The 27,055-nt window shown below is 42.9% G+C and overlaps 1 protein-coding gene across 7 annotated transcripts in view; it reads left to right on the forward strand.

The window, feature by feature from the left end:
* KIF26A (kinesin family member 26A) overlaps positions 1 to 27,055 on the forward strand; it is a 238,481-nt gene that overhangs the window by 41,593 nt on the left and 169,833 nt on the right. For 4 of the 7 annotated variants that reach the window (XM_058162818.1, XM_058162819.1, XM_058162820.1 and 1 more), the window contains 2 exons: positions 25,512 to 25,789; positions 25,937 to 26,203. The exons of 1 other annotated variant lie outside the window; for it this stretch is intronic. In XM_058162818.1, the coding sequence (XP_058018801.1) occupies positions 25,772 to 25,789; positions 25,937 to 26,203 (285 nt within the window). In that variant the 5' untranslated portion in view covers positions 25,512 to 25,771. Of the gene's footprint in view, positions 1 to 13,005; positions 13,112 to 25,511; positions 25,790 to 25,936; positions 26,204 to 27,055 lie in introns of those variants that run through there. 2 more of the 7 variants (XM_058162824.1, XM_058162823.1) reach the window with 2 other exon arrangements.

The raw sequence follows: 27,055 nt of genomic DNA on the forward strand, positions 1-27,055 counted from the left end.
TATTACTTAAATATCCATTAGATTTAATTTGTAAGTTTTTACTGAATATGCAAAAAGAGAAGAAAAAGCACAAACACCTCTAATCATACATATAAATTATATAATTAAAGCATTAAAATGTAACATACTCTTCTTATGAAAAAGAAAGAAGTGAAAAATTAAACTAACTTCTTTGGCCATATAAGAATTCATATATAGCAACATTCAGATAATTGTTTAAGTGCCATAACCTGCCATACAATTATTACAGAATTGGAAAAGGTCCTTGGAGGTTTTCTAGTTCAACTCTCTGCCCATGGTAGGAGTCTTCAGATCTTGCCAGAGAAATATCTGACCAACCTTTGCTTGAAAATTTCCAGTGATGGAGTCCCCACAACTCCAGGAGGGAGGCTGTTATACATCTTAATAGGGTTCAAGGTCAGGAAATTCCTCATTTCAAGTTTGGATCTGTAAAACAGTGGTGTTCAACCTTGGCAACGTGAAGATCCATGGATTTCAACTTTCAGAATTCCCCAGCAAGCCAAGATAAGATAAGATATTTATTAAGAGACCTGCTTTAACACCCAAGCTGGCTGGGGAATATTGGTAATTGAAGTCTACAAGTTTTAAAAGTTACCAAGGTTAGCAGTAGTGAAATCTGAACCGGTTTGCTGGCTATGCATGTGCGCTGCATGCCAAACGCACATGCACAGTGCACACCACGCACCAATTGCAAGGTGTGCACATGTGCGCAGTGCACACCGAAAGGAGGCATGGGGTAAGTAGAACAGTGTGTGTGGGGTGTGTGATCAGCTGTGGAGCGCGATCTTCAGAGCCTTTTTAAAAACTTTTAAAAGCATTTTTTTACAACCTATTCGGCCTAATAGGTTGTAAAAAATGCTTTTAAAAGTAAAAAAAAGGCTCTGATGATCGCGTGGCACAGCTGTGATCGTCAGAGCCTTTTTAAAAACTTTTTAAAAGCATTTTTACTACCGGTTCTGGAAAAGTTAAAAAGTTAAAAAAAAGTTCCCATGATCGTGTGTGGCTCACTTGATCATCATTGGGTATTTAGCGAGAATAAATCGACACCCTCTTCTCTGTGATAACTTTTCAGGTATTGAAAGGCTGCTGGCATGTCTTCCCTTGGTCTTCTCTTCTTTAAGCTTAACCATGCACAGTTCTTTTAATCATTCTTCATAGGGTTTAGTCTCTGAGTCCTTCATCAGCTTTATTGCTCTTTTCTGCATTCTTTCTAGTTAACCAGCATCCTTTATGCTTTGTTATTTATTTATTTATTTATTTATTTATTTATTTATTTATTTATTACATTGCACAGCTGAATCTCACAAGGACTCATGGTGGTTTATAACTATTCCACAACTATTAAAACAAATATCCATTTGTTAATATTTCATCCATAAAAATTCTACCATAAAAATTTAAAATTAACATATTGAACCACCATAAAAATTCTACCATAAAAATTTAAAATTAACATATTGAACCACCGATTGTCTTGATAATATTATTAAATTAGATTAAATTTAAAACTAATGAACCCTTCATCTCTAACCCAAATAACAATGATTAAGTAGCAATAATAACCACTACCGCAGCAATAGCAATAACTGATTATTTATTTATTTATTTATTTATTTATTTATTTATTTATTTATTAATTAATTAAACTTTTATACCGCCCTTCTCCCGAAGGACTCAGGGCGGTGTACAGCCAATTATTCCAATATGTTCTCCAGAAGAACTCTGTCTTTATTGTTGGTCTGATGTTTCCTTTCTCTATATAGAGAGAGGAAAGACCAGACCAACAATAAATAGAGAGAGGTATATCCAATTGGATGAATTCTCAGTAACCTGAATTAAATCTGGAAAAGACTGAATTTTTGTTTTTCATCCTGATAATCCTTCTCTTTCACCTTCCATTGTTTCTTTTGATTTTCAACTTGGTCATTTGCAGATGTTGTATCTGGCACCTTGATTTAGGAATTCTTATCAATGAGAAACTTACTGTAAAACTGTCAGTGATAAAACTACAAGAATTTGTAACCTTTTACTTGTGAATACGGGTAGAATTCATTCATATGAATACCTTCAGAAAATTTATTCATCCTTCAGTAATGGCTATGGGGTAAATTCATGCCTTGGTGGCATATTACTTGGATTAGTATAATACTTGTAAGTCGATCTGATTCTGATCTCCATCTATTTGTTCACCTCTGCAATAATCTGACTCATATGATTCTATATCTTTCCAACATACATCTCTTCTTTTTTCATTATTTCCTATATTGATTGGAACTTTGGAAGTGCTATCAGTATAAACTCTGGTGTTGACTTTCTGGGTCATGCACAGAAGTATACCTAGTTATTTGAATAAATTGATTACAATTCATATTCTGTGCATTTGTCTGAATCGTGCAGTTAACGTTGATTAACTTTTCATGATAAATGGCGACCTCATGGTTTAATATTTTTCCCTATCTAACTCCTACATTCTGGAATTGACTTCCCCTTCAATTGCCTTTGGAGTCCAATTTCTTACATTTTAAACAGGCTCTTAAATGCTTGTTTTCACATTATTATTATTATTGTTATTATTATTATTATTATTATTATTGTACTAGTATTGAGAAATGTTTTGCATTGATTATTTTATGGCATTAGGAAATGCAATGTAATAATCAAGAAATACATTATTTTATTTATTTATTTATTTATTTATTTATTTATTTATTTATTTATTTATTTATTCGATTTGTATACCGCCCTTCTCCTGAAGGACTCAGGGCGGTTCACAGCCAATAAAATACATATAAAAGACATATCAAACAAGTTAAGAACAATATAAAAAACTGATTCAATTTATGGCCAATAAAACTAAAATAAGAATAAAACCTCATTTTAAATTTTTAAACATTTAAAAACCCCATTAAAACATTTAAAACCCTATTTAAAACTGCATTTAAGCTAGCCCTGCGCGATGAAACAAAAGCGTCTTCAGCTCGTGGCAAAAAGTCCGGAGGTCGGGGAGTTGACGAAGCCCTGGAGGCAGCTCATTCCAGAGGGCAGGAGCCCCCACAGAGAAGGCCCTCCCCCTGGGGGTCACCAGCCGACATTGTTTGACCGACGGCACCCGGAGGAGGCCCACCCTGTGGGAGCGCACAGGTCGATGGGAGGCTACTGGTGACAGTAGGCGGTCCCGTAAATAACCCGGTCCTATGCCATGGAGCGCTTTAAAGGTGGTAACCAGCACTTTGAATTGCACCCGAAAGACCACCGGGAGCCAGTGCAGACTGCGCAGGAGAGGTGTCACATGGGAGCCATGAGGTGCTCCCTCTATCACCCGCGCAGCCACATTCTGGACCAGTTGGAGCTTCCGGGTGCCCTTCAAGGGGAGCCCCATGTAGAGAGCGTTGCAGTAATCCAGGCGGGATGTGACGAGAGCATGAGTGACTGTGCAGAGGGAAATTTTATGGTAATATTGAATAACAGTTTTTGATTCACTTTAATTCATTCAATTACAGCAGCATACTATTTATTTATTTATTCATATTTATTCATATTTATTAATTCATTTAGTATATTCATATACTAAACAATAATAGTACTTATTTTTTAAATAATAATACTATTTGTACCATCTTTTGGAAAGCTATTAAAGAAGAGAGCAATCTGACTTCTGAGAGGACCTTCCTAAATTGGAGGCAATAACAAAAATATTTCTTGGCTGTGCCTCCCCTCCCATCATGGAAATGGGAGATAATCAGCTGCTTCTTCCAAATTAAATGGGTTAATTCCAAAGTCATATGGAACTTTGGAGAGCAAAAGCAGCACTTTGAATTTTTCCCTTAGAACACTTTGTGTCTCAGGATTCTGTCAAGATTCTTCCTCAAGTATTGGAGACTGGAGGCAGGCCAATATTTATGAATTATGACCAGATCCAGAGATGACGTATTAAGGAGAGGGTCATACTACAGTCTCTTTCAAGACTGCAGGCATCCCCCCCTCTGGTGTGGACAACCTCCAATTTTCAGCTAAACATGCTTTTTTCTTTCATCAGCAAGAGCTAGAAAGGTCATGGATCCAGATTACAAGTGACTGGGGTCATACTAGAGAGTACCCTATCCATTTCATCAGAATGCAAAGGCCAGAAGAAGTCTCAGATAATATAATAATTGCTAACCCAGACACTACACTGAACTCTAACCAATAAGAATCAAGACTTTGTTCTAAGCAAAATGATAAAGGGACAAGGAGGGAGATGTAGGTGTACATTTCTCCTCAACAGAGAGTAGGCTACCTCAAAAAAGGCGACTAGTCGTCTGTCAGCCTGCTGATGCAATAAGGGTGGAGGAATACAAATCTTTTGCCTTTTCTTATTTCCTCATTGTAGGGCAAAACCTAGATTCATATCTATGCTTCGTCGGATTCATATTTTGATTGTAAATGATGATTTCAGGGCCCAATTTATGATAGAAATGGTCCAAGACTCTAACTGAAACAGGAACATAGCAATAAAAATAGCACTCAGACTTATATACCACTTCACAGTGCTTTTACAGCCCTCTCTAAGCAGTTTACAGAGTCAGCATATTGCCCCCACAATTTGGGTCCTCATTTTACCAACCTTGGAAGGATGGAAGGCTGAGTTCACCTTGAGCCAGTCAGGATCGAACTCCTGGAGTGAGCAGTGAGTTAAACTGCAGTTCTGCATTCTAACCACTGCGCCACCACTGGCTCTTCATATTTCAGGTTAGACTCCCATGGCTGCCAAGTATACCACTATACTTTCCACTTAAGAATAGAATAGAATAGAATAGAATATTTTTATTTATAGACCGCCCTTCTCCCGAAGGACTCAGGGCGGTGTACAGCCAAGAATAAAATACAGAAAGAAAACAACAATACAAAACTAAAAAAAATCCTTAAAAAACCTATTTGATATGGCTACTTATAGATAAAATATTACCCTCTAAAATTTACAAAAATTTACAAAGAGTTACCTTATTTATTAAGAGTTACCTTATTAACCTTATTAACTTATTAATAAGTTACCTTATTTATTATTTATTTAAGAGTTACCTTATTTATTACCATTGCAGCATGATCCTGTGAATGGAGCTAACTGCTTTGCCTCACCAGCTCAATTCTGAGTTCTGTTTCTTAGTCACTCTGAGATTTGTGCGAGTGATTAGCTTTAAGTTATCCAGTGAGTTCCAAGGTTCAGTGGAGACACCAACCAGGTCTTCCTCCTAGTCCATATTCCTCATTAGTTGTTTTGGGATCCCTATCTCTCAGCTGTCTGATTTTGTCTTATTGTATGTTGATGTAATTATATAAGAAGCCATTTGCTGAACAAATATAACCAGGTCAATCGTTAGCTGATGGTGAAACTGATGATTCTGGCTGCACTCAGTTACAGTACCTGGGTCAAATGTTGTCATTTGGGAATACAAAGTGTCTAATTTTTCAAGGAATATGAGGCATGTCATGAATCCTTGCTGTCACCTGATTATTATTATTATTATTTTTTGTAACCCAGAAGTGGTAACCTTACCTTGCACAGGGAAGACTATTGTCAAGGTTTCTCTTCTCCATTGGTCAGGAAAGGGGCCAATCAGGAGGAAAGACTTTAAACAGAAGAACAATACTACCCGCTCCAAAACATATTACTCCTCTTCACTTTGGTTGTCAGTACCTGTCAGCATGCTTGCTCCAGTCTCCTCCTCTACAACAGCTGCTTCACTGATCCTTACTCAGCACCACCTACTTCTCCAAAATGGTCATAAGAAGACAGGAGACAACACGTCAGTGGAAGCACTACTCCATTTTTATTGAGTTATGTTGTTCGCATGATGTGGGTGATTGGATAAAACAAAACCAATCTAAGTTTAGATCATGATCCCATTAATTGTGGCAAGTGAATGTAGCCAAAAAAATGAGACCAATTTCTCTCTCTTGCCAGTGAGTGAGAAAGGATGCTGGGAACTGTAATTTAGCAATATATGGTGAGCTAAAAGTTCCCCATCTTTAATAATACAAGATGGATGGCTCCATAGATGGATGGAGCTGATGTATCTTTGGGATGCTGAATCCTTTTGCCTTCTCTGAATGTTCTTATTCCTATCTGGTGTGCTTGTTTGTATGACCACTCTCTGACTAGCCCCAGACAATTGCTTCCACCATTCGTGACACTAGCTGATAAGAACAATCGGGAAGTTCACAAAGAGGCAAAATCCATCACCCTTGTTTTATCAGTAGAAAAGGGTGCTTCTGGCTGGCAGAGCTGTGCCACAGTCAGGCAATGTTGGCAACCAAAAGGGAAGTCTGCCAACATGAGTTTGAGTCTCACGATGATCATTTGGCACCTATACAAATGAAAGAATATTAATTTGGATTGATGAGGCATAGAAGTTGTATATAATAGTTTCTAATGTATGTGCGTTTGTGTATTTATTTATTTATTTATTCATATTTTTATACCGCCCTTCTCCGAAGACTCAGGGCGGTGTACAGCCAATAAAACGACAAGAATCCCAACAAATTTAAAATATCCTATCAAATTTTAAAAAATTTGTATAACTACTGTATGTGGTTTATATTAAAAGCATCAATAGGAGACTCCATGGGGAGTGAAGAAGCAAAGGAAGAAGAAAATGCTGAAGCTTTTCCAGTAGAAACTGACACACCAGTTGCAAACCTATTTGGATGGAATTAGCCTTGTGATAGTTATCCGTATTTCGTACCCTCATTGTTTGTTAATGCAACGAAGATTCTATGGTGATATTATTTCTCAATGCAGTCCAAAAATTTCAGCTATCTAAAAGAGATCAGAAGGGACTTGTTTTATTGTGCATATTTACTCTTAAAGTTCTAAAATGCTTAAGTGCAAATTGCCTGAGTAATGGCCTTTTTCTCTCTTGTTCTAAAGAATGTAATCACAAGCCTTTTCCCAACAAGTCCTTCACACAATGTAATTAGGGACCTTTTGTTTTGTCCAATAATGAAATGTCCACTTAAGACAATCTTGTAGGAAATCCTCACATAGGGCTTTTCTGTGTGAGGATAAGATCTAATTACTTTGCCAAGAGATTGTTTTATTTAGTTTTATTTATTTATTAGATTTTTATCCTTATTACTTTATAAGAAACTCAAGCCAGTGAATATATATTATATTTCTTCATCCTCCTATTTTTCCCACAACACCAACACTGGGAGGTGGGCTGTGCTGAGAGATAGTGGCTGTCATTCAGGATGTGTGGTAGCTTAATGTATCCTGTTTTTTCAATGGCCACAGAGTTCTAACAGAATTTGAATTCCATTGTCTTTCACATATTGCTATCTTCAAAACTAGCACTGACAGGAATACAGTTGGTCCTCAATTTATGACCATAGTTGAGCCCAAACTTTATATTGTTAAGTGAGAAATTTGTTAAGTGACTTTGCCCCATTTTATGACTTTTCTTGCCACATTTGTTAAGTGAATCCCTGCAGTTCTTAAATTAGTAACACGGTCGTTAAGTGAACCTGGTTTCCTTATTGACTTTGCTCGTCAGAAGGTTGCAAAAGGGGATCGATCACATGACTCCGGGACACTACAACCGTTATAAATGTGAGTCAGTTGTCAAGCATCTGAATGTAAATCACATGACCTGCAGTGGCCATAAGGGTGAAAAATAGTCATAAGTCACTTTTTTCAGTGCCATTGTAACTTTGAATGGTCACTAAATGAACAGTTGTAAGTTGAGGACTACCTGTACTGCTGTTAGTAGTATGAATTGGCATAACCAGGAGTCACTCATCATCTTATTCAACACATTACTCAATCCCCTTTCAATACACTTGTGCAACCCTTGCGTGAAAGGAAATGGTTATAAGAGCAACTGTGCACATTGTCAAATGGACACTTTTGCAAAAATCAGAATATTTGTAATTCATAATTATGTTTAAGATTGGCCTACTCTACTCTGCAGCATGAGTGAATCCTCAACACTTTAATATTTAAAATATGATTTTTTTGATTTTTTTAATTGGAATATGAATTTTCTCCCTCCTGACATGAGACCAATTATTGCAGGATGGGTATTCTTTGGCTTTTCACAAGAACAGGAAACATGGATTCCAATCTCTTGTGGCAAAACAAGCTTAGTGACCCAACTTAAATGCATTATCCAAATCTGTGCTAAACTGTAGTTAAATGTTACAAACATGAGTTACAAATATCTTGGGTTTACACAGCATCCTTCCTTATTGTCCTCTAATATGGCCATGAAGGTAAGATCTGAAACTTCCATTTGCTTCCTTTTTAGGCTGATATGTCCTTTAACAGAGAATAGGTTAGGGTAAATCTTAATAGGATGTGTTGAAAAAGCCAACATTAAATAATACTGTATGACGCCAGGTTCAGTTGGCCATAACTATGATTAAATTTTAGTTTATCTTTAATCTAAAATGGAAACTAATGTTACTTTGCGGCTATATTGACTAAAGGGATGGGAATAGCCAATAAATGGTTCTAGTATGGTTTGAACCCAAGTTTCTAGACTATATTCTTTTTGCATCATAAGTGAGCTACTTCATAGGAATGAAGGAAAAATATAGTCTAAAGAAAAACCATACCATTAGTCAGTGGTGAGATTCAAATAATTTAACAACTGGTTCTCTGCCCTAATGATTTCTTCCAACAACCAGTTTGCCAAACTGTTCAGAAAGTTAGCAACCGGTTCTCCCGAAGTGGTGCTAACTGGCTGAATCCCACCACTGCCATTAGTCTAGCAATATCATTCACTGATTTTCCAGAATTTTCCTCTGAATCCTTGTTCAGGTACAGTATCAAACCCAGGACCTTGTGCATATATTTTATGTCCTCCAATTCAGTTCAAATCTTTATTGACAGTGCACAACATATGTACAATGAGATTGGTTGAGCTCCCTCAGTGCACCCCCCAACACAATACAACCCACAGTGAAGACAAAAAAATCCCTAACCCAATAAATCATATTAACAAAACACCCAGTCCTATTGCACCAGTGTGAGTATGTTACACATTGTGCCGGCCCTGCGGTCCATCATACTGCATAGTTATTATGTTATTTCTCATTCAGGAGTCTGACAGCCCACGGATAAAATCTGTTCTTCAGCCTGTGTGGCTTTGTGCGGCTGGCTATACTTCTATATCTCCTTCCTGATGGTAGGAGGCAGTGTTGAAATCTAAATTTCTTTCCTACCGGTTCTGTGGGCGTGGCTTGATGGGGGGTGTCATGTGACTGGGTGGGCATGGCTATGTGATTGGGGGATCAAAAGACAGAAACTCATTAACAATGTCCTGCTGGAGCAGGGTTGGTCTAGATGACCTCCAGGTCCCTTCCAGCTCTGGATTATCCTCTGAAGCTGCATCTAGTGCCAGGTTTGTAGTCCTTCCTCCTTTTTCTTCCCTCCCTCCCTCCCTCCCTCCCTCCCTCCGTCTTTCTTTCTTTCTTTCTTTCTTTCTTTCTTTCTCTCTCTCTCTCTCTCTCTCTCCCTCCTCCCTCCCTCCCCCCCTCTCTCTCTCAAACGAACCCCCCACCCCCATTTTTTGCCTACACCCCCCATTTTTTGCCTAGCAGGCTTCAGCTTTTTTACCTTTTAAAAAATGCTTTTAAAAGTAAAAAAAAAAAACCACCTCTGAAGATCAGGCACCTCAGCTGGGATTGTCAGAGCCTTGTTTTAACCTTTTAAAAGCATTTTTTTACAACCTCTTTGGCTGAAGAGGTTGTTAAAAAATGCTTTTAAAAGTAAAAAAAAGAGGCTCTGACGATCGCGTGGCTCAGCTGGGCATTGGGGTGGGAGGGTTTTTGCTACCAGTTCTCCGAACCACCCACCGCCATTGCTACTGTATTGGCCAATCTGGTCCGAACTGGGAGCATTTCAGCCCTGGTAGGAGGGTAAAGAAATTACCCATGGTTTACCCAGGGTCATAGCAGGTCATAGTTGTCCCAAAGGTGCAGTTTAAAAGGCAGCTGGACTTTTCTTAGTTTTGTCCTTGAAAACTTTTTGCTTCTCATCCAAGCTTCTTCAATTCTGGCTGGTGGGGAATGGAAGGATTTATAGTCTTTGCACTCATCTGGTCATTAGAGAGCTGGTCATCAGAGAGCTAATGACCAACCTTCAGAGTCCTAACGACCAGATGTCTGCAAATAATATAAATCCTTTCATTCCCCATCATTCAGCCAGAATTGAAGAAGCTTGGATGAGAAGCAAAAAGTTTTCAAGGAAAAAAAAACAAAACCAAGTAAGTCCAATTGCCTTTTGAATAGCACCTTTGGGACATTTAGGTGCTGAGTTTCCATAGCACACACTAAACCTTAAACGAAGTTAATTAAATATAATTCTTGTGTTCAAATAACACGCTATGTGCAAAATTGGCTTCATGCGATGGTTTGATTCCCATTATATGCTAAGACAGAAGCAGGATTCCTTCTGGTGATTCCTGTACCATAAATCTCTCCCATCCTCTTTTAGCCTAGTCTAATGTTGTGTGAATCAAGCCTTGCAAAGACAGCAGTTGAACTAGGGTTAGTTTATTGCTTTGACTCTAATGTGCACTATTATGGATTTTGTTGCTAGTGCCATTACAACCTGTCATTTCCACTTGTGAAGATGTATGGGTAGAGAGAGAGATCCCCAAAGATTTCCAGATGCAGGTGTGAATACATGTAGTCCATCAGTAGGCAAAATGATGTGGTTGCCTTAGATGTCAAGTGTAGAGGGCAGAAAATAGGAGCAAAATTATGGAGCAAAATTATGTTGCTGTGGTTTTTGTACACGCAGTGAAGAGAGGACCCATGTACTACAGCGTTGAATATAATGTTAGCTACAGGCATATCACAGTTCAGAAACAAAGAGAATATATTACCATTCATACCCAAACTCAGCTACACTCAAATATGTGATGTACACTCACCCACTTTGTGTTCTTAAATTCCCACAAAAAATATTGAGCAAGTCCCTTCACAACTAAAAGTTTCCTTATCCTTTCCCCAGAACAACAGTCTAGTTCATGTATGCATGTATATAATTCCATTCTTCCACAAAGGATGTCTGTATTGAAAACCATCATGTTTGACAAATAGTAGGAATCAGGGGTGAAATCCAGCAGGTTCTGACAGGTTCTGGAGAACCGGTAGCGGAAATTTTGAGTAGTTCAGAGAACCGGCAAATACCACCTCTGGCTGGCCCCAGAGTGGGGTGGGAATGGAAATTTTGCAGTATCCTTCCCCTGGAGTGGGGTGGGAATGGAGATTTTGCAATATCCTTCCCCCAGGAGTGAGAAAGGAATGGGGATTTTGCAGTATCCTTCCCCCAGGAGTGAGGAAGGAATGGGGATTTTGCAGTATCCTTCCTCTGCCATGCCCACCCACCCACGCCCACAGAACCGGTAGTAAAAAAAAAATTGGATTTCACCACTGGTAGGAATCTTCCATGGGGTATTTGCTCTTGTAATATTTCATTCATACCTTGAAATTCTCCTTTGATGGTAATTAACGAAGAAACATCCACGTGTGAACTTGTACAAATGGTCAGTGTACAATCCAAGGAAGGGTGATACCTACTCTGTCTACAAAGCCTTCTATTCAAATAGTTGGGAGTGGTGGTAGTTGGGTCCAAGGGAGAAGAGCTCCGTGCCTGAGAAAGGTAAAGAAAGGACCTCTCTTCCCCTCTCCTTGAAGTGTAATGAACCACCAATTTAGGATTAACAGGGCTGTTGCCCATTTCATTCTTTCAGGAGTAGTTTATTCCACTCAGTTTCACAATGCACCCTGAAATGGAGGGGGGTGGGTGTTAGGATGAGGGGGATGAGGTATTAAAGAAGGGGTTCTCTTTCTCAGCTTTCCCTTCCCTTCCCTTCCCTTCCCATCCCATCCTTGGAACCTATTGATCCTGCTCTTCCCCTTCAGTGCACCGTAAGCACTGCTTGTCTGTCACTGTGAGCTGATGTCACCATAGACAGCTGCGCTTGGAGCGGGGGGGGGTATTGGCTTAAGGAAAGGAGGGAGCTGCTGTCTCTTCCCCCCAGCCCTGAGGCATCTGCTGGCAGGAACGAGGCTCTTGAGCCAGGCACCACAGTGTCTCAGAGTCAGGTTGGCTCTGGCAGTGACGCATCTTTCCTCTGGGTCACACAGACAGTGCAAGGGGAAGTGCCGTCAGCCGATGCCCAAACCTGGCCAGCCAGGCAAGGAACTTTGCTGCTCCGTGGCTCTGAGTAAGCATGGCTTGGGTGGCTGTTGCTGTTGCTGCTGCTGCCGCTCTTGCCTCCTCCCTGCGCCAGCCTCCAGGGTGCGCTCAGCGAGGCTGATCAGCTGCTGGACAGCGACTCCAAGGGAAAGAAGGAGGGCCAGCGGTGGCGGCCAAAGCCAGCTAGCCTGGATGGATGGGCGGCGCGCTTGCTCTGGAGAGCGAGAGCTCACCTAAGGCAACCACTCGTTTCCCTGTTCTGCGCTCTCCCCAGATTTGGAAAGTGGTTTCTTTGTTTCCTCGAGCTCTTCCACTCGGAACACACCTTCAATCTGCCAATCTCGATCAAGCTTCTGAGTTACCACCACCGGTCTCAACTGCCGGAGTGTGAGGAAGGCAAGGTAGGCAACGGGGCGTTTTGCTCCCATCCTGCGCCTTTGGAGCGCACTTTCTCAGCCCCGGCTAGCTGATGGCAGAAGGAGCTTTTCCTTGTCTGGTGGATTCGACCTGGGAGAGGCAAGAGTCTGGACGGGACGGTGAGAGGAGCTACTACTGCTGCTGTTCCTATCCTTCCCACAGGAGGTTTTCATCCAAGGCAGAGAGAGATCGGTGGATTGGCTTGGGATCCTCATACACAGCGGAGGGCATCCCAGCAAAAAGACCACCAGGGTGTGACCCTCCCCCGCTACCCTTTGGTTATTGCTCAGGAAGCCGAGGAGGTCAATTATCTCCCTTCATTTCCTCTCTTCCCCCAAGCGTAAAACTATGGCTTTTCAAAAAACAACAGAGCCTTCCAGCGCTACGAGGAAACCTCCCAGTTTGTTGGAGATCGGAGCGCTCTGCTTGGATTCCGAGATCATCTTCGGGTTTACCAGCCACCTTCTCAAGAGGAAAAGCAAGGTAAGAGAAGGTGTGGCTGGGGAGCTTCCAACAGGCGGGAGGAAATAGCAGCCACGGGGCTTCGGACTTCCATCATTTAGACGGCCCACACACGGAGCAAAAACTTAGAGCCATGGCAATAAATAAGCGAAAGAAGGAAGGAGAGTCAGAAAGAAAAAGTTGAAGCGTTGTGCTGGACTTTTGATTAGAACCGACGGAGGTTCCTCAGGCTACTGCCGAACGCTTTCAGCACCGCGGATAGCGCCACGAGTTTTATTAACGTCGATCTTCCCATGTGGATTTTCCCTTCTTTTCCCAAAGCTCCTGGACTGCGCCCAGGAAAACAAAGCGCGACTCTACGACTTTCTCTAGCACCCCTCCCCTCCCAATTCTTATGCTCCTCACCCTACTTCTTGGAGTCCAAGGAGGTTTCCCACGCATGAAATATTTAGGCAAGTTTAGCGAAGATCTGCCGAGCTGCCAAGGCAGGGGAGGCTTGGGAGTCGGGCACTTTATTGTTATACGCGAGTGCAAGGCGCGTCTTCCTTGTCCACCTCCCAGGTTAATTGCGATGCGGGAGGGAAAGAACGAGGGAGCGAAACCAATGCTAATGAAATCTCTCTTCCCTCCCCACTCCCGCTGTGCACGGCACGGGATGCTACAATGGGTCGCTTCCACGGCTCCTCTATCATTTCTCTTCCGGCTGCCTCTGTTCCCTGTGGAAAGTTTCATTTAGCACCCGGCGAGCTGTGCGTCGCGCCTCTGCTCCTCGGAGAAATGTAAAGTCACACGTTTGCCATTGCTTTACACGAAATAATTTATAGAGCAGCATATAAAAGAATCTCGCCCCCTCCCACTGCGTTATTATTTTCTGAAATGCTATAGGTTTAAGATACACGCTTTTATTCCAATAGGTTTAATTAGCCTAGTAGGTAACAGTGCCGGTGAGAGGAAGAACGGCACTTTGGTACGTGTTCCAAGGCTACTCTGCCTTGAGGACTTTAGACCCCGAATTCAGGCATTTGAAAAGAGAGACTATCCTGAGTTGTACCTTCAGATTTCACCCCTCCTTCCTCTCCGTATCCCCTCCCTCAGGCCAACAGCGTGGCTTGGCGCCTCTCGCGAACCTCGCCTGCTGTGCTCGCAAATTGGATGCGAAGCGCCACGTTTGGCTAAAGCAGCGGTGGCGCGCAGCGGGGTGGGGGAGACGGTCGCTTCTTCAGGGGTGGCCTGATGAGATGAGGCTGGAAAGCTGTCGGTTGGAGGCAGGGTAGAAAGAGGGACGGGGAGGAGACGAAGAGGCACGAATTGTGCATTCCCTTCGGAGTTCCTCACTTTGCCTTCAGGGATTTGCCTGGGGGTTGCGCGCGGGCGAACGGCTGTGGCGCGCCGGAGGAAGTAGAGCGAAAGCAAGCTGCGATCGCGCTTGAAAACATCCGAACCCTTGGAAAGGGGAGGCGGGAGGGAGCGTACGTGGATGGCTGCTCGCGGTAGCCCCGCGGCTGAGAGTGAAGGCGGAGGCCGGTCCGCATGGCAGCCTCGGGCGTCTCCACCTTGACGGATTAAACTTAGATGTCAATCCAGGAGCTGCCACCCCTTTTCATTTACAATTCGCCATTTGCACCAGGGAGGTGAAAGCTCCTCACCCAAGTGCGGGCATGGGTGCAGAAAAGCGATCGGGGGCGGGGGGAGGATTGGTGAAATAGGCTTAGCATTGGGCAGGGCGGTGGCGGCTAGCCAGATGAGGCTCGGTGGATTTCAGTTACCGGCGTGTGTATCTGAGAACAATAAAGACTAAGATCCAGAAATAGGTGTATAAAAAGAGCCCAGCTGTACATAGGTATTCTAGTTTATGGACTACCTGCAAAGTTTCCGGTTACACATTTATGATTGCGGAGCAAGAAAAGAGGAAGGCGTGGTCATTCAGGGCTAGGTTGCTTGGCAGGAGGAGCGTGGGAATTAAAAGCGCTCGGAGAACGTGGATTTCGCGCGCTTCTTTGCCAGCGCAGATGGCTTAATTTTCTTTTGACGATCGGTTGCAGAGCTACAAGCGGCCAGCAGATGGCGCTGTAGTTACAGGGACCGGAGCGTCGCCGGCATTAGGCTGACTGACTTCTCTAATACGCCTTTTACCTTAGCTCGGCGGTTGCGTCTCTTTAACGGATTATAAACCTTCCTCCCCTCTATTGCCGTCAACCAAGGAAAGTGGTTTCAAGCAGCCGCGGCCAACCATTCTCGCTATGAATCAAAAAAAGAAATGTTTAAACATTCCCTCAACCAGGAGGTGTTTTTTTTTTGTTTTTTTTTGCATCCTGCAATTTAGGTTTATGTGCAGCAACTGATAGATGTGCTATCAGTTCACCAACTGATGGATGGATGAAAACAAGTGACCCGTTTGCCAAATAGATGGTCTTTAAAAGTATCATATATGGAATTGTAGAATTGGAAGGTTGGAAGGCACCTAGATCACTCCTCTGCAGGAAAATCAGTTAAACCATCCTCAATAGATAGCTATTTATCCCTTTCTTAAATACTTCAAAAACAATGGAGAACCCAAAACGTCTGTAGATAGACTCAATCAGAATAGAGATGGAAGGGACCCTGGAGGTCTTCTAGTCCAACCCCCAGCTCAAGCAGGAGACCTGGCCTATACCATTTTAGACAAGTTACTGTCCAGTCTCTTCTTAAAAACCTCCAGTGATGAAGCACTTACAACAGGGGTGTCCAAACTTGGTCCCTTTAAGACTTGTGGACTTCAACTCCCAGAGTCCCTCAGCCAGCAAAGCTGGCTGAGGAGCTCTGGGAGTTGAAGTCCACAAGTCTTAAAGGGACCAAGTTTGGACACCCCTGACTTACAACTTCTGAAGGCACTGGTTAATTGTCTTCACTGTTAGGAAGTTTCTCCTTAATTCCAGGTTGCTTCTCTCCTTGATCAGTTTTCATCCATTGTTTCTTATCCTGCCTTCTGGTGCTCTGGTAAATAAGTCAACCCCCTCTTATTGGGGCAGCCCCTTAAATATTGGAATACTTTTTTTTTTTTAATTTGAATTTATATCCCGCCCTTCTCCGAAGACTCAGGGCAACTTACAACTGTTAAGCAATAGTCTTCATCCATTTTGTATATTATCTACAAATAATAATAATATCTACAAACTTTATTGCCCCCAACAATCTGGGTCCTCATTTTACCTACCTTATAAACAGACAGACTTAGTCTGCTGAGCCACCAGAGGCTCCGTAATACTCCTATTATGTCACCCCTAGTCCTTCTTTTCTCTAGACTGGCCATACCCAAATCCTACAACTGTTCCTCATACGTTTTACTCTCCAGGCCTTTAATCATCTTAGTTGCTCTTCTTTGCATTTTTTCCAAAGTCTCAACATCTTTTTTTTTTTGTAGTAAAACTGGATGCAGTATTCCTGGTATGTGGTCTCTTCTAATGTTGTATAGTACAGATATCACGTATTCCAAATTGTTTGGAAGTTTTTCTTTATATTTAAAATCTAGAGAACTGCATTGTTTATTCATTATTTCTGTTCCTAGGTAATGGATAGAGCTCTGGCTTCTCATCCTCTTATGGTACCTTTGATATACGTAAAAACTGATCTCATGTCCCCTTGCCCCTCACCCCCCCCCTTTTTCTTTACTCTAGAATGAGCGCCTCCTGTGTTCCTGTTGCTTGTCCTTCTACGGTATGTTCCCAAGTCCCTGTGCATTGCCCACCTCAGCACTTATTTTGACCTGTCCACACTCTTCTGGAAATGTGATGTTCAGAATTGTATATACAATCCTCTTGGGAAGGACTTCATGTTTACACAACTTTTTCCAGAGCAGGAGCCCCACTTAGACTTCCAACTGCATATTAGTGCTGCTTGAAATAGTGAATTTTCTGATAACAGAATAACAGAACAGAATAATAGAGTTGGAAGGGACCTTTGAGGGGTAAGGCAGGAAACCATATACCATTTCAGGTTATCCAATTATAAGCTTCCAGTATTGGAGCATTCACAACTTCTGGAGGCAAGTTGTCCCACTGATTAATTGTTCTGTCAGGAAATTTCTCTTTAGTTCTAAGTTGCTTCTCTTCTTGATTAGTTTCCACTCATTGCTTCTTGTCCTGCCTTCAGGTATTTTGGAGAATAGCTTGACTCTCTCTTCTTTGTGGCAACCCCTGAGATATTGGAAGACTGCTACCATGTCACTCCTAGTCCTTCTTTTCATTAAAGTAGATATACCCAATTCCAGCAACTGTTTTTTATGTTTTAGCCTCAGTCTCCTACTCATCTTTGTTGCTCTTCCCTGCATTCTTTCTAGAGCAGGGGCATCAAATTCATGAAATCAAGGCAGTGTCACGTGACGTATCAGGACTTTTCCCCCCTTCGCTAAACTGGGCGAGGGCATGGCCAACACGTGACGCATCCGGCCCGTGGGCCGGGAGTTTGACAGCCCTGTTCTAGAGCTCTAACATCTTTTTTACATTGTAGTGACCAAAGCTGGCTGCAGTATTCCAAGTGTGGCCTTACAAAGGCATTATAAAGTGGTATTAACACTTCATGTGATCTTGATTCTATCCCTCTATTTAATACAGCTTAGGACTGTGTTGACTTTTTTTTTTTTGACAGTGGCAACACACTGCTGGCTCATATTTAAGTGACTGTCCACTAAGACTCCAAGATCCCTCTCACAGTTACTATTATTGAGCCAGGTACCACCTATATACTCTACCTGTCCAAATGTAGAACTTCACTTTTTTCACCATTGAATTTCACTTTGTTAGATAGCACCCCATGTTCAATGTTGAAAACTACATTTCATGTTATTCCATTTATAAAGACATTTAATATTAAAAGCTGGATTGCTCTCCGGTCCTGTCTTTAACAATTCTTTCAACTATATTGAGGTAGCCTCAAATTTCTTGGGGGGTTGTATGGCGCCTCCAGTGCCTCATCTCTGAAATACCCCAAGGAAGCCACAAGGCTGAGGACCCTTGCTGGGCAAAGAAGCTTTATGGAAACATCGCAGAGCATGGCTCAGCACATTGCTGGAGGCTCGATGCTTTACACAGAAAAACAAGCAGGTTTCCCTCTCCCTTTCTCTCTCTTTCTCTCTCTCTCTGATGGATTTAAAACAACACAGTAATTGTATTCCATAGTAAATAGCAGCTGACTAGGCAATTAGTTCCTTATGCTAATTTCTCCAGCTGCTGGGTCAGGGTTCCTCTGTAGAAATCATCTCCATCAATTCATCTCTTAGGGGATGAGAGAAGGAGGCAGCTCTCACAGAGACAGTGTGACAATGGAGATGCAAAGAAAACGACAGTGAAAGATGCCTGTGCCATCTCTTATTTCCAGGGACTCCTCCCTTGAAGGACTGAGCCTTGTGCCTGGCAACTGGCCTGCTTGAATACATCTTTGCTTGAAATTCATGGAGGGCAGCTCCAGCGTGGAAGCAAACTGAGAGAATTTCCATTGGCCAAGTGTGATTGGACACACAAGGAATTTGTCTTGGATGTAGATGCTCTCAGTGTACATAAGGAGAATAAAATACATTCATCAAGAATAAAAAGATAAAACACTTAGTGATAGTCTAGGTTGCTAATAAGCTATCAAATCGTACTAGGAAACAAATAAAAACAATATAAATTGAAAGATACAAGCAACATGGTTATAGTAATAAATGGGAAGAGATAGATACAAGCAAGGAAGAGAAAAATAATAGTAATACAATCTTAGTAAATTATTTGACAGTGTTGTGGGAATAAGTTGTTTAGCAGAGTGACGGTGTTTGGGGAAAAACTGTTCTTGTGTTCAGTTGTTCTGGTGTGCAGTGCTCTATAGTGTCAGTTTGAGGGTAGGAGTTGAAGCAGTTTATGTCCAGGATGCGAGGTGTCTGTAAATATTTTCACAGCCCTCTTTTTGACTCGTGCAGTATACAGGTCCTCAATGGAAGGCAGGTTGGTAGCCATTATTTTTTCTGCAGTTCTAATTATCCTCTGAAGTCTGTGTCTGTCTTGTTGGGTTGCAGAACCGAACCAGATAGTTATGGAGAATATGCCTTTTAATCTGAAATGGGACTCCTTGTATTTGTGCAATGGGCCTGTGCTTAAAGAGAATGTCTGGGAATTCACTTTGAGTTCTGGGGTTCCTTTCAAGGTTTCACAGGCAGCAGAGAGGCACCCCCAAATGGTTACATGATTCAGAGGGCTTAAAGGTGACATACATCTGGCCCATAGGCCATTCTGGCTGGGATTCAGCTTCCTTGTGGGAAGTGACAATACACAGGATACAGCACACCCCATATACCCATCTCACCTGGAATGGGAGGAACTGCAGCTCATTCAGCTCATGCTTTATATCAGGAATGGAGAAAGCAACTAGGCTCAGACCACGAAGATTTGTGTTCTCAGGAATATGGGTGGGAGGGTTCAAGAGTAAAATGGGTAACTTAAGCTTTTCAGGTAACAGCTCTACATTAAGAAGTGATGGATGCAATCTCTATTTTCACCAACCAGAGGGCTTGCATAGCAAATAAGAGAAAGAGCTCTCATTGAGACCTTGGATAAAAGGCTATCAGATCTAGGCTACAGAAATTTAGGGTTAGGGATTCCTGTAATTCTTTGCTGTTATCTTGTTATCACTAGGTCAGGGGTTTCCAACCTTGGCTACTTTAAGACTTGTGGACTTCAGCTCCCAAAATTCCTGGGAATTCTGGAGTTGAAGTCCACAAGTCTTAAAGTGGCCAAGGTTGGAGACCCCTGACTTAGAGGACTATAGCTCAAACCTGGAAAGATCTGCCAATTATACGAGCCAACTAATAAATAAAGAAGACATTCTGACAAGCTTGACCATTCTGTCTGTCTTCGCACTGAAGAATCCTAGAGGTGTTTGGAAGTCATTGTTGTATTCTAATGGCAGTCAAGGAGAAGGTAATTTTTTAAAAAAATGGAAAAGAAAAAGTGCTTTAAAAAGTCAGTCTGGTGTAACAGAAAGTGAGCAGACTTCAAATCTATGGTATCGCTTATAATTTTCCCAGAACAGCGTGAGTTTGGGAAATGGTACCAAGCACCCATTCTGAACAGACCTTAGAGTCTTTCTTTACTAATTTCTGGTTACTTAAAAATATAAATTGAAAGAGGGGGCATTTCATTTTTTAATATTTAAGTATGATGTGGGAGAATATTATTGGAAATGCACCCAAAATATACCCCTAGCTGCTGCCTGTTCCTGAATGGGCAGGAAACCCATAGAGCTCCTTGGGTGACTTAGGCCAGGGGTGTCAAACACAAGGCCCAGTGGCTGGATCCGGCCTGGTGGGGTGCTTAAATCTGGCCAGTGGGACTGCCTTGGAAGAACAGCAAAGGACTGGCCCAGAGTGCCTCTGCCAGAGAAAATGGAGCTCTGTTTTTGCTGGCAGAGGGTTGCAGGAGGCCGTTGCAGCCAAAAACGGAGCTCAGTAGCCCGTTTTCACTTGTAATGTTCAGGCTGCCACAGGCACCCCCAAAACGAGTAATGTCGAGCTGGCCACGCCCACCCTGGACATGTCCACCCTGGCCCCATGAGTCAAACACAACCCTGATGCGGCCCTCAATGAAATCAAGTTTGACACCCCTGACTTAGGCCTTTAACTCGTAAGCTCCTATGTATGTATTAAAATGCGGTGAGGAAAAACAACAACACAGTTCAGTTCAACCTCTGGTGGCTCAGACTGCTAAGAGAGTCTGTTATTAACACAGCTGCTTGCAATTGCTGCAGGTTCAAGTCCCACCAGGCCCAAGGTTGACTCAGCCTTCCATCCTTTATAAGGTAGGTAAAATGAGGACCCAGATTGTTGGGGGGGCAATAAGTTGACTTTGTATATAATATACAAATGGATGACGACTATTGCTTAACATAGTGTAAGCCGCCCTGAGTCTTCGGAGAAGGGTGGGATATAAATGCAAATAATAATAAAAACAAAACAAAACCCAAGAGCCTGATTCAAAACTTAAGTTCAGATTCTGAAATATGCTGTACTAATAAAGGAAATGGCTTTTTATAAACTGTGAAGAGTGCATTTTTATTGAGCAACTACTCCCAATCATTTTACATAGCTACTGTACATGGAAAAAAGGACATGCATTTACAGGTGTGATTCCAGATGCCTTTGACTAAATGTAGCAATGCTAATAAGGGCACCTTTTTATTACTGCATTTCTGTCACTGAGTAATTACAGACCGATATCTCGAATTAAGATCATGATGACAAGGCAGTAAACCCAATTTGGTATCTTGGGTAAACCTGAGAGGGAGTTGCAGTGAATCCTAGCTCTCTGAGGAAAAGAATACCTAGAGAATCTGTGAGTTTCCAAAGATTTATCTTATTATTCACTTTGAATAATTTTCTTCCAGAGCCACTGGGTATAGCTTCAGATTGCAACACAACTAAGAATACATAGACAGTAGACACATATTGAAAACTACTTCACAGCTACACACATATTTTAGAAGAAATCAGCATTAAAGAAATAACTTCTCAGTTCCCTTTAAACACATTAACTGCAGGATTTATAAAGAAAGCTCTAAAATTTAGGGACCGCCATTGAGAAAATCTAGTTAGAGTTTTACTAGGAAATACACAAATAATGCTTCCAGCATTATTAGGTAATATCCTATGAGTGAAGACCTTTAGTATCAACAGAAGGTAGATTGAAACATATTAGATGTCATTTACAATAAAAAGAAGAGCTCTTGACTCCAGTTATCTAAATGAATGCCAGTAAGTAAACCTTTCCCCTTTAAAATTTAGTGCACTATTATGAGTGAGCTCCCATTGGTTCTTAAATTTGTGATAAAATCAGAATTGATCCTGCAAGTTGCAGGACTCTGCTTTAGATGACTAGCCCCAAGCCACAAACACTTCAGAGCTTTAATGATTAAGGCCAGCACTTTAAAAATACACACTTCTATCCCATTCCCCATCTTAACAAAGAGAAAAGTGTGAACTGGCCATACAATCCAATCCTCTGTGTGTTTACTTCAAATTCTCACCCACTGCCTGTATAAGTGTGTGCATAAGATTGGGGTAGGAGGAAGGGTAAGTTTACTTCCCTTTAACAAACTTCAGAGGGACTTGTTGCTGTTTAACTTGCTGGTTTTAACGAACTCTGCTACCTCCTTACAAGTGTTTCTCAACCTTGGCAACTTGAAGTGTGGACTTCAAATTGCTAAGACTGAGAATCAGTGCTCTAATAGATTCAAGACTGGCAAGGGAGGTTCTAATATACATTATTGATTGACTATGATTGCAATTTGAAAGCTGCATTGGCTGCCAGTGTAGCCAATGCAAATTTTGAGCACATTTCAGAATGCTGCAGCAGATTTGGGGCCTTCAAAATAGTCTATAAAATAGTGCAATAGAAAGGCCATTAAAATAATTTGTGTTCCCTCCAAAAACTCAGTCCATCCCATTAACCTAAAAGGACTCATGAGATTTTCCTATTTTGCTGTTTGGCTTGGGATTGCAAGAATGAAATGTTTCCTCTAGTAGGACATTGTTTGGGATTAGATGGGATTAAGGTAGGACCCAATGCTAAAGAATATGCATGAGGTGACAACCGTCACTAGTTACCCCTCTCTGAAAAGAGGGCCATGCTCACCTCCCATTCATAAATGTTGCTTAAACACCAATGTATGTTGTGTATGTGTAGTATTTTAATGTGTATGCCTTTGAGTCACTCTTGACTCCTGGTGAACATTTGGAGAAGTCCATACAGGTTTCTTGCCACGGTTTTCAGAAAGGGTTGGCTGTTGCCTCCTTCTTCCTAAGGCTGAGAGAGAATTCCTGGCCCAAGGTCATCCAAATGGTTTTTGCAGTCTCCCAGTTTCTAGCTAACAACTACACCAAACAGGTTCTCATTTAATACTACTGTGCAAATAAGAAGCTATAACAGGTTGCCCTTGTCAGAATAGGTAGTTTGGTAAAAGACACCTGTCAGTTTAGAGTAACACGTAACAAACAGGGTGTGGTTGTTATTCTGGATGAATTAAACGGGAGCAAAAGAGTATATAATTTTGTGTCAGAGGCATTGCTTTGTAGAGAAAGGGTAGAACTCCAGCATCATTTGAACAAGGCTCCATTTAATCCAGTATCCTATTACTAAGAGTATCAGCCAGATGATTTTAAGGAGCCCACAAAAGAAGTATCAGTGTTTTCCTACCAGCCTATTCGGCTTTGGAATGTGGACATTCCTTTTAGCTCTCCCTGGGATAATAGGTGTTGATAGGCCTGACTTCTATGAATTTGTCTAATCCTGCTTTTAAGTCCCCCTTGAAATCAACTAAGCTGGTAGTTATCACCACATTTTCTGGCAGCAAATTCCATTTAGGAACCAAGTATGAAAAAGCACATTTTCTGGTCTCTTTTACATCCAATTAATTTCACTAGCTGCCTCTGAATGCTGGTGTTGAAGGAAATAAACCTCTACATCTTACACAATTTTCAAAGTTGTTCCAACCTAGTAACCAGGGATCAGCACAATACAAAGAGAAACTGAAGTTGAGCCCTTCATTTTTCTGCAGCACTTGTTCCAACCCAGTTTCATCCAGTTACCTAAAACCCTTCATGGTCTCATCTGGATGCCTGTTGGACCCCATCTCTCCAATTGCTTCTTTGGAATTCTTGCCATTTTTGTTTCGGACACCTTGTTTTAAGTAATTATTTTATCTTCGTATGCTGCCTAAAGTTGCTTTGCCAACTGATGCAGCTAATAAATTGATTAAATATTAATAAAGTTTCTTTGTTCACTGACATCCCCCCTTCAGTTTTTAGGTAATAGAAGATATCCCACTGTCAATGACAGGATTTTGTTTGTTTCTGGAGATGAATGACTTAGAAAAGTGATAGTACAGTTCAGGTGTGAAATCCAGCAGGTTCTGACAGGTTCTGGAGAACCGGTAGTGGAAATTTTGAGTTCAGAAAACTGGAAAATGCCACCTCTGGCTGGCCTCAGAGTGGGGTGGGAATGGAGATTTTGTAATATCCTTCTCCTACATGCCCACCAAGCCACACCATGCCCACCAAGCCACTCCCACAGAATCGGTAGTAAAAAAAAAATGAATTTCACCACTGGTACAGCTGAATCGGAAGTAATTGGTGACAAAGGGGTTCCATACTTTAGGATCAAGGAGTGATTAGGAGCCATTACCTTCCAGGTAGCTCTGTGGTTCCCTATGCACTTATTGAGGACTGTTTTTTTTCCCCTCCTTGCTGTTTCATTATCTAAAAGTCCAATATTTTTAAACAGGGGTCTCCAAACTTGGCAACTTTAAGACTTGTGGACTTCAACTCCCAGAAGCTTTGCTGGCTGAGGAATTCTGGGAGTTGAAGTCCTCAAGTATTGAAGTTGCCAAGTTTGGAGACCCCTGTTTTTAAAGGTCCTTCTCCAGAGCCATGGAGTTATTGAAGACAGGGCTTTGAAGAAAGATGGGAGTATCACTTGAATCTTTCCTAAGGTGGACTTTGGTAACATACCTGGGCCAGGTTAAGTCTCTGAAATAGAGATCCTCCTTACCTAATTCAAATCAAGAGTGGGAGGGAGAGACAGAAGGAGAGAGGGGGAGAGAGGAGGGAAGGGAGAGGGGGGGGAGAGAGGGAGGCAGAGAGAGAGAGGGAGGGGGAGAGAGGGGAGAGAGAGGGAGGGAGAGAGAAAGAAAGAAAGAAAGAAAGAAAGAAAGAAAGAAAGAAAGAAAAAAGAAAGAAAGAAAGAAGTAGATTTGGATATTCAAACGCAGTGCTTCACAGCCAATATACACTTCAGTAGATTGGATTACAAAGTGATTCAGGTGATAACAAGACCAACAAATCATTGGATAAGTACCTTTGGTTAGGATAATTACTTGAAACTCAGGAAGGCAGGCTCAGATTTGGGAGGAAGAGAGTGATTTGTTTCAAATCTAAGGCAAAGCTATAAATCCGATTCTGGTCAGCGGGACTGGGAGTCATCCTGTGATAAATTTACAGGATGCAAAGATTCCCAGAATTGCTTTTAAGAGGCCGCATAATTCATAACATGCCTATACATTTCCCTCCCTTTCTCTTTCTCCCGTTCTGATTTTAAAAGCAGACCTGGGCCCAAAAGGCAACTTCCAACAGCCTTGCACGTACCTCAGCCGAGACCCCCTCGCGTTTAGAACCCCGGAGGGAAAACATTGCAGCTGCCAAAGGGGCTTCCTTTCCTCTCCCTTCCCCTCCCCGCATTTCCACGTGCTCTCGCTCAGCCTCCTTTCCGCGCCTGGGTGGGCGGAGAACGAACGGCGAGCTCAGTCTCCCTCCCCTCCCGCCCTCCTCCTCCTCCTCCTCCCCGTCGGCTCTGCCCGGGACTTCTCTTCTTTTGAACTTTTGCAAACCTTACACTTTTTTCCTGCTCGGCAACACGGGAGGCAGCATCATGTAGCAGCGGGAGCTCGAGCGGACCGACTTCATCGCCACGACTTTTCTCCGGGGCAGAAAGCAGCAGGCGTGCCCGGCTGGAAGTTTCCTGCGTCCCGTGGGCTTCTCGGTTCCCGCGATGGGCTTGCTGGCTAGATCAAAGCCGGGAGGCTTCCCTTTGCCGGCGCTATTATAGTTACTGCCAGCTCCGGATCTGCTTGGCTGATAGTCCGGTTGACGGTTGTCCCCTTCTGGAGCCCAGGCTGGGATTTGACATGCCGCCGGTGTTGGGGGTGAGTGGGAAAAAGGCCGGATCTCCCGGAGGTTTCCTTCATCTCGCTATAGCGCTGCACAGAGAGGGGGGACTTTTCTCTCCCCACCACATCGCCCCACGGTCCCAAAACGCCTAATCTTTGCTCCGCTCCGTTTGTCTCTTCCAGGTAACCGAAGGCGGCTCTCGGCGCGAAATCACGCCGCTCTCCCTCGAGTTTCCTCCGCGCAAGAGACCCCTCCAGCCGGCCGTCCCCGAAGACCGATGCGGCAGTCGCCCAGCTCCGGAGGGAGCCGGAGCCGCCACGGCGGGCGAGCTGGGCCACTTCGAAGAAGCCGCGAAAGGGGAATGGTGCAGAAGCTGCCAAGCCAAGCTGGCCGAACTCAAGAGGCAGGCGGCGAAGCTGGCCTCAGGCTATAACTCCCCGGCCCCTCCGGTAGGTTCGCGCCTCGCCTGCGTTGCGGGTGACCGAGGGACCCGGACAGATGTGGGTTTCAATTTTTTTTTACTACCGGTTCTGTGGGTGTGGCTTGGTGGGCGTGGCAGGGAAAGGATACTGTAAAATCTCCATTCCCTCCCCAATCCAGGGAAGGTTACTGCAAAAATCCCCATTTCCTCTCGATCAACTGGGATTTGGGAGGCAGAGAATAGACGGGGGCAGGTCCAGGCAGAATTTTTACTACCAGTTCTCCAAACTACTCAAAATTTCCACTACCGGTTCTCCAGAACTGGTCAGAATCTGCTGAAACCTACCTCTGGTCCCGGAGTGCCGTGTATATCTCTGTGTGTGTGTGTTCGTGTTCTTTTCCCGGTGCTTTTACATTTCAAACCCAGTGCGAGTGCGCGTCCTGACTTTTGGCACCCAGAGCGCTGCAGGGAGGAGAGGGAGAGTGTATATTCTTGGAACTCTGTGTGGCTTTATGTCACCGATGGTCCCTATGGCCCTCCTGGTCTTCTGGCCCTTTAAGGCTGCTTCGCTTTGGAAGCCTCGGTCGGGGCTACAAGGCCAGAGGCCCCCTTTCCCACCAGGAAAATACTACAGCCCATATCGCCTTGGGAAGTGCTCCATCCGCGGCACGCATTCCTGCGCCTGTACTGCGTGCGTTTTTTCTCTCTCTCTCCAAAGTGTTGCGCTTGGGGCACTGCGCTGCCGATTGCGCTGGCAAGTACAAGAGAGGGATTGCACGGTAGTTTGCTTTGCTAGCTGGAAAAAAAAAACCTGTGTAAGGCTGCGCATCTGAGGGAAATGTGCATTCTGTGGCTGGTTGTCATTCTCACTGCCTAGCAG

The sequence above is a fragment of the Ahaetulla prasina genome, chromosome 1, assembly GCF_028640845.1.
Source record: "Ahaetulla prasina isolate Xishuangbanna chromosome 1, ASM2864084v1, whole genome shotgun sequence".
Lineage (NCBI taxonomy): Eukaryota > Metazoa > Chordata > Lepidosauria > Squamata > Colubridae > Ahaetulla > Ahaetulla prasina.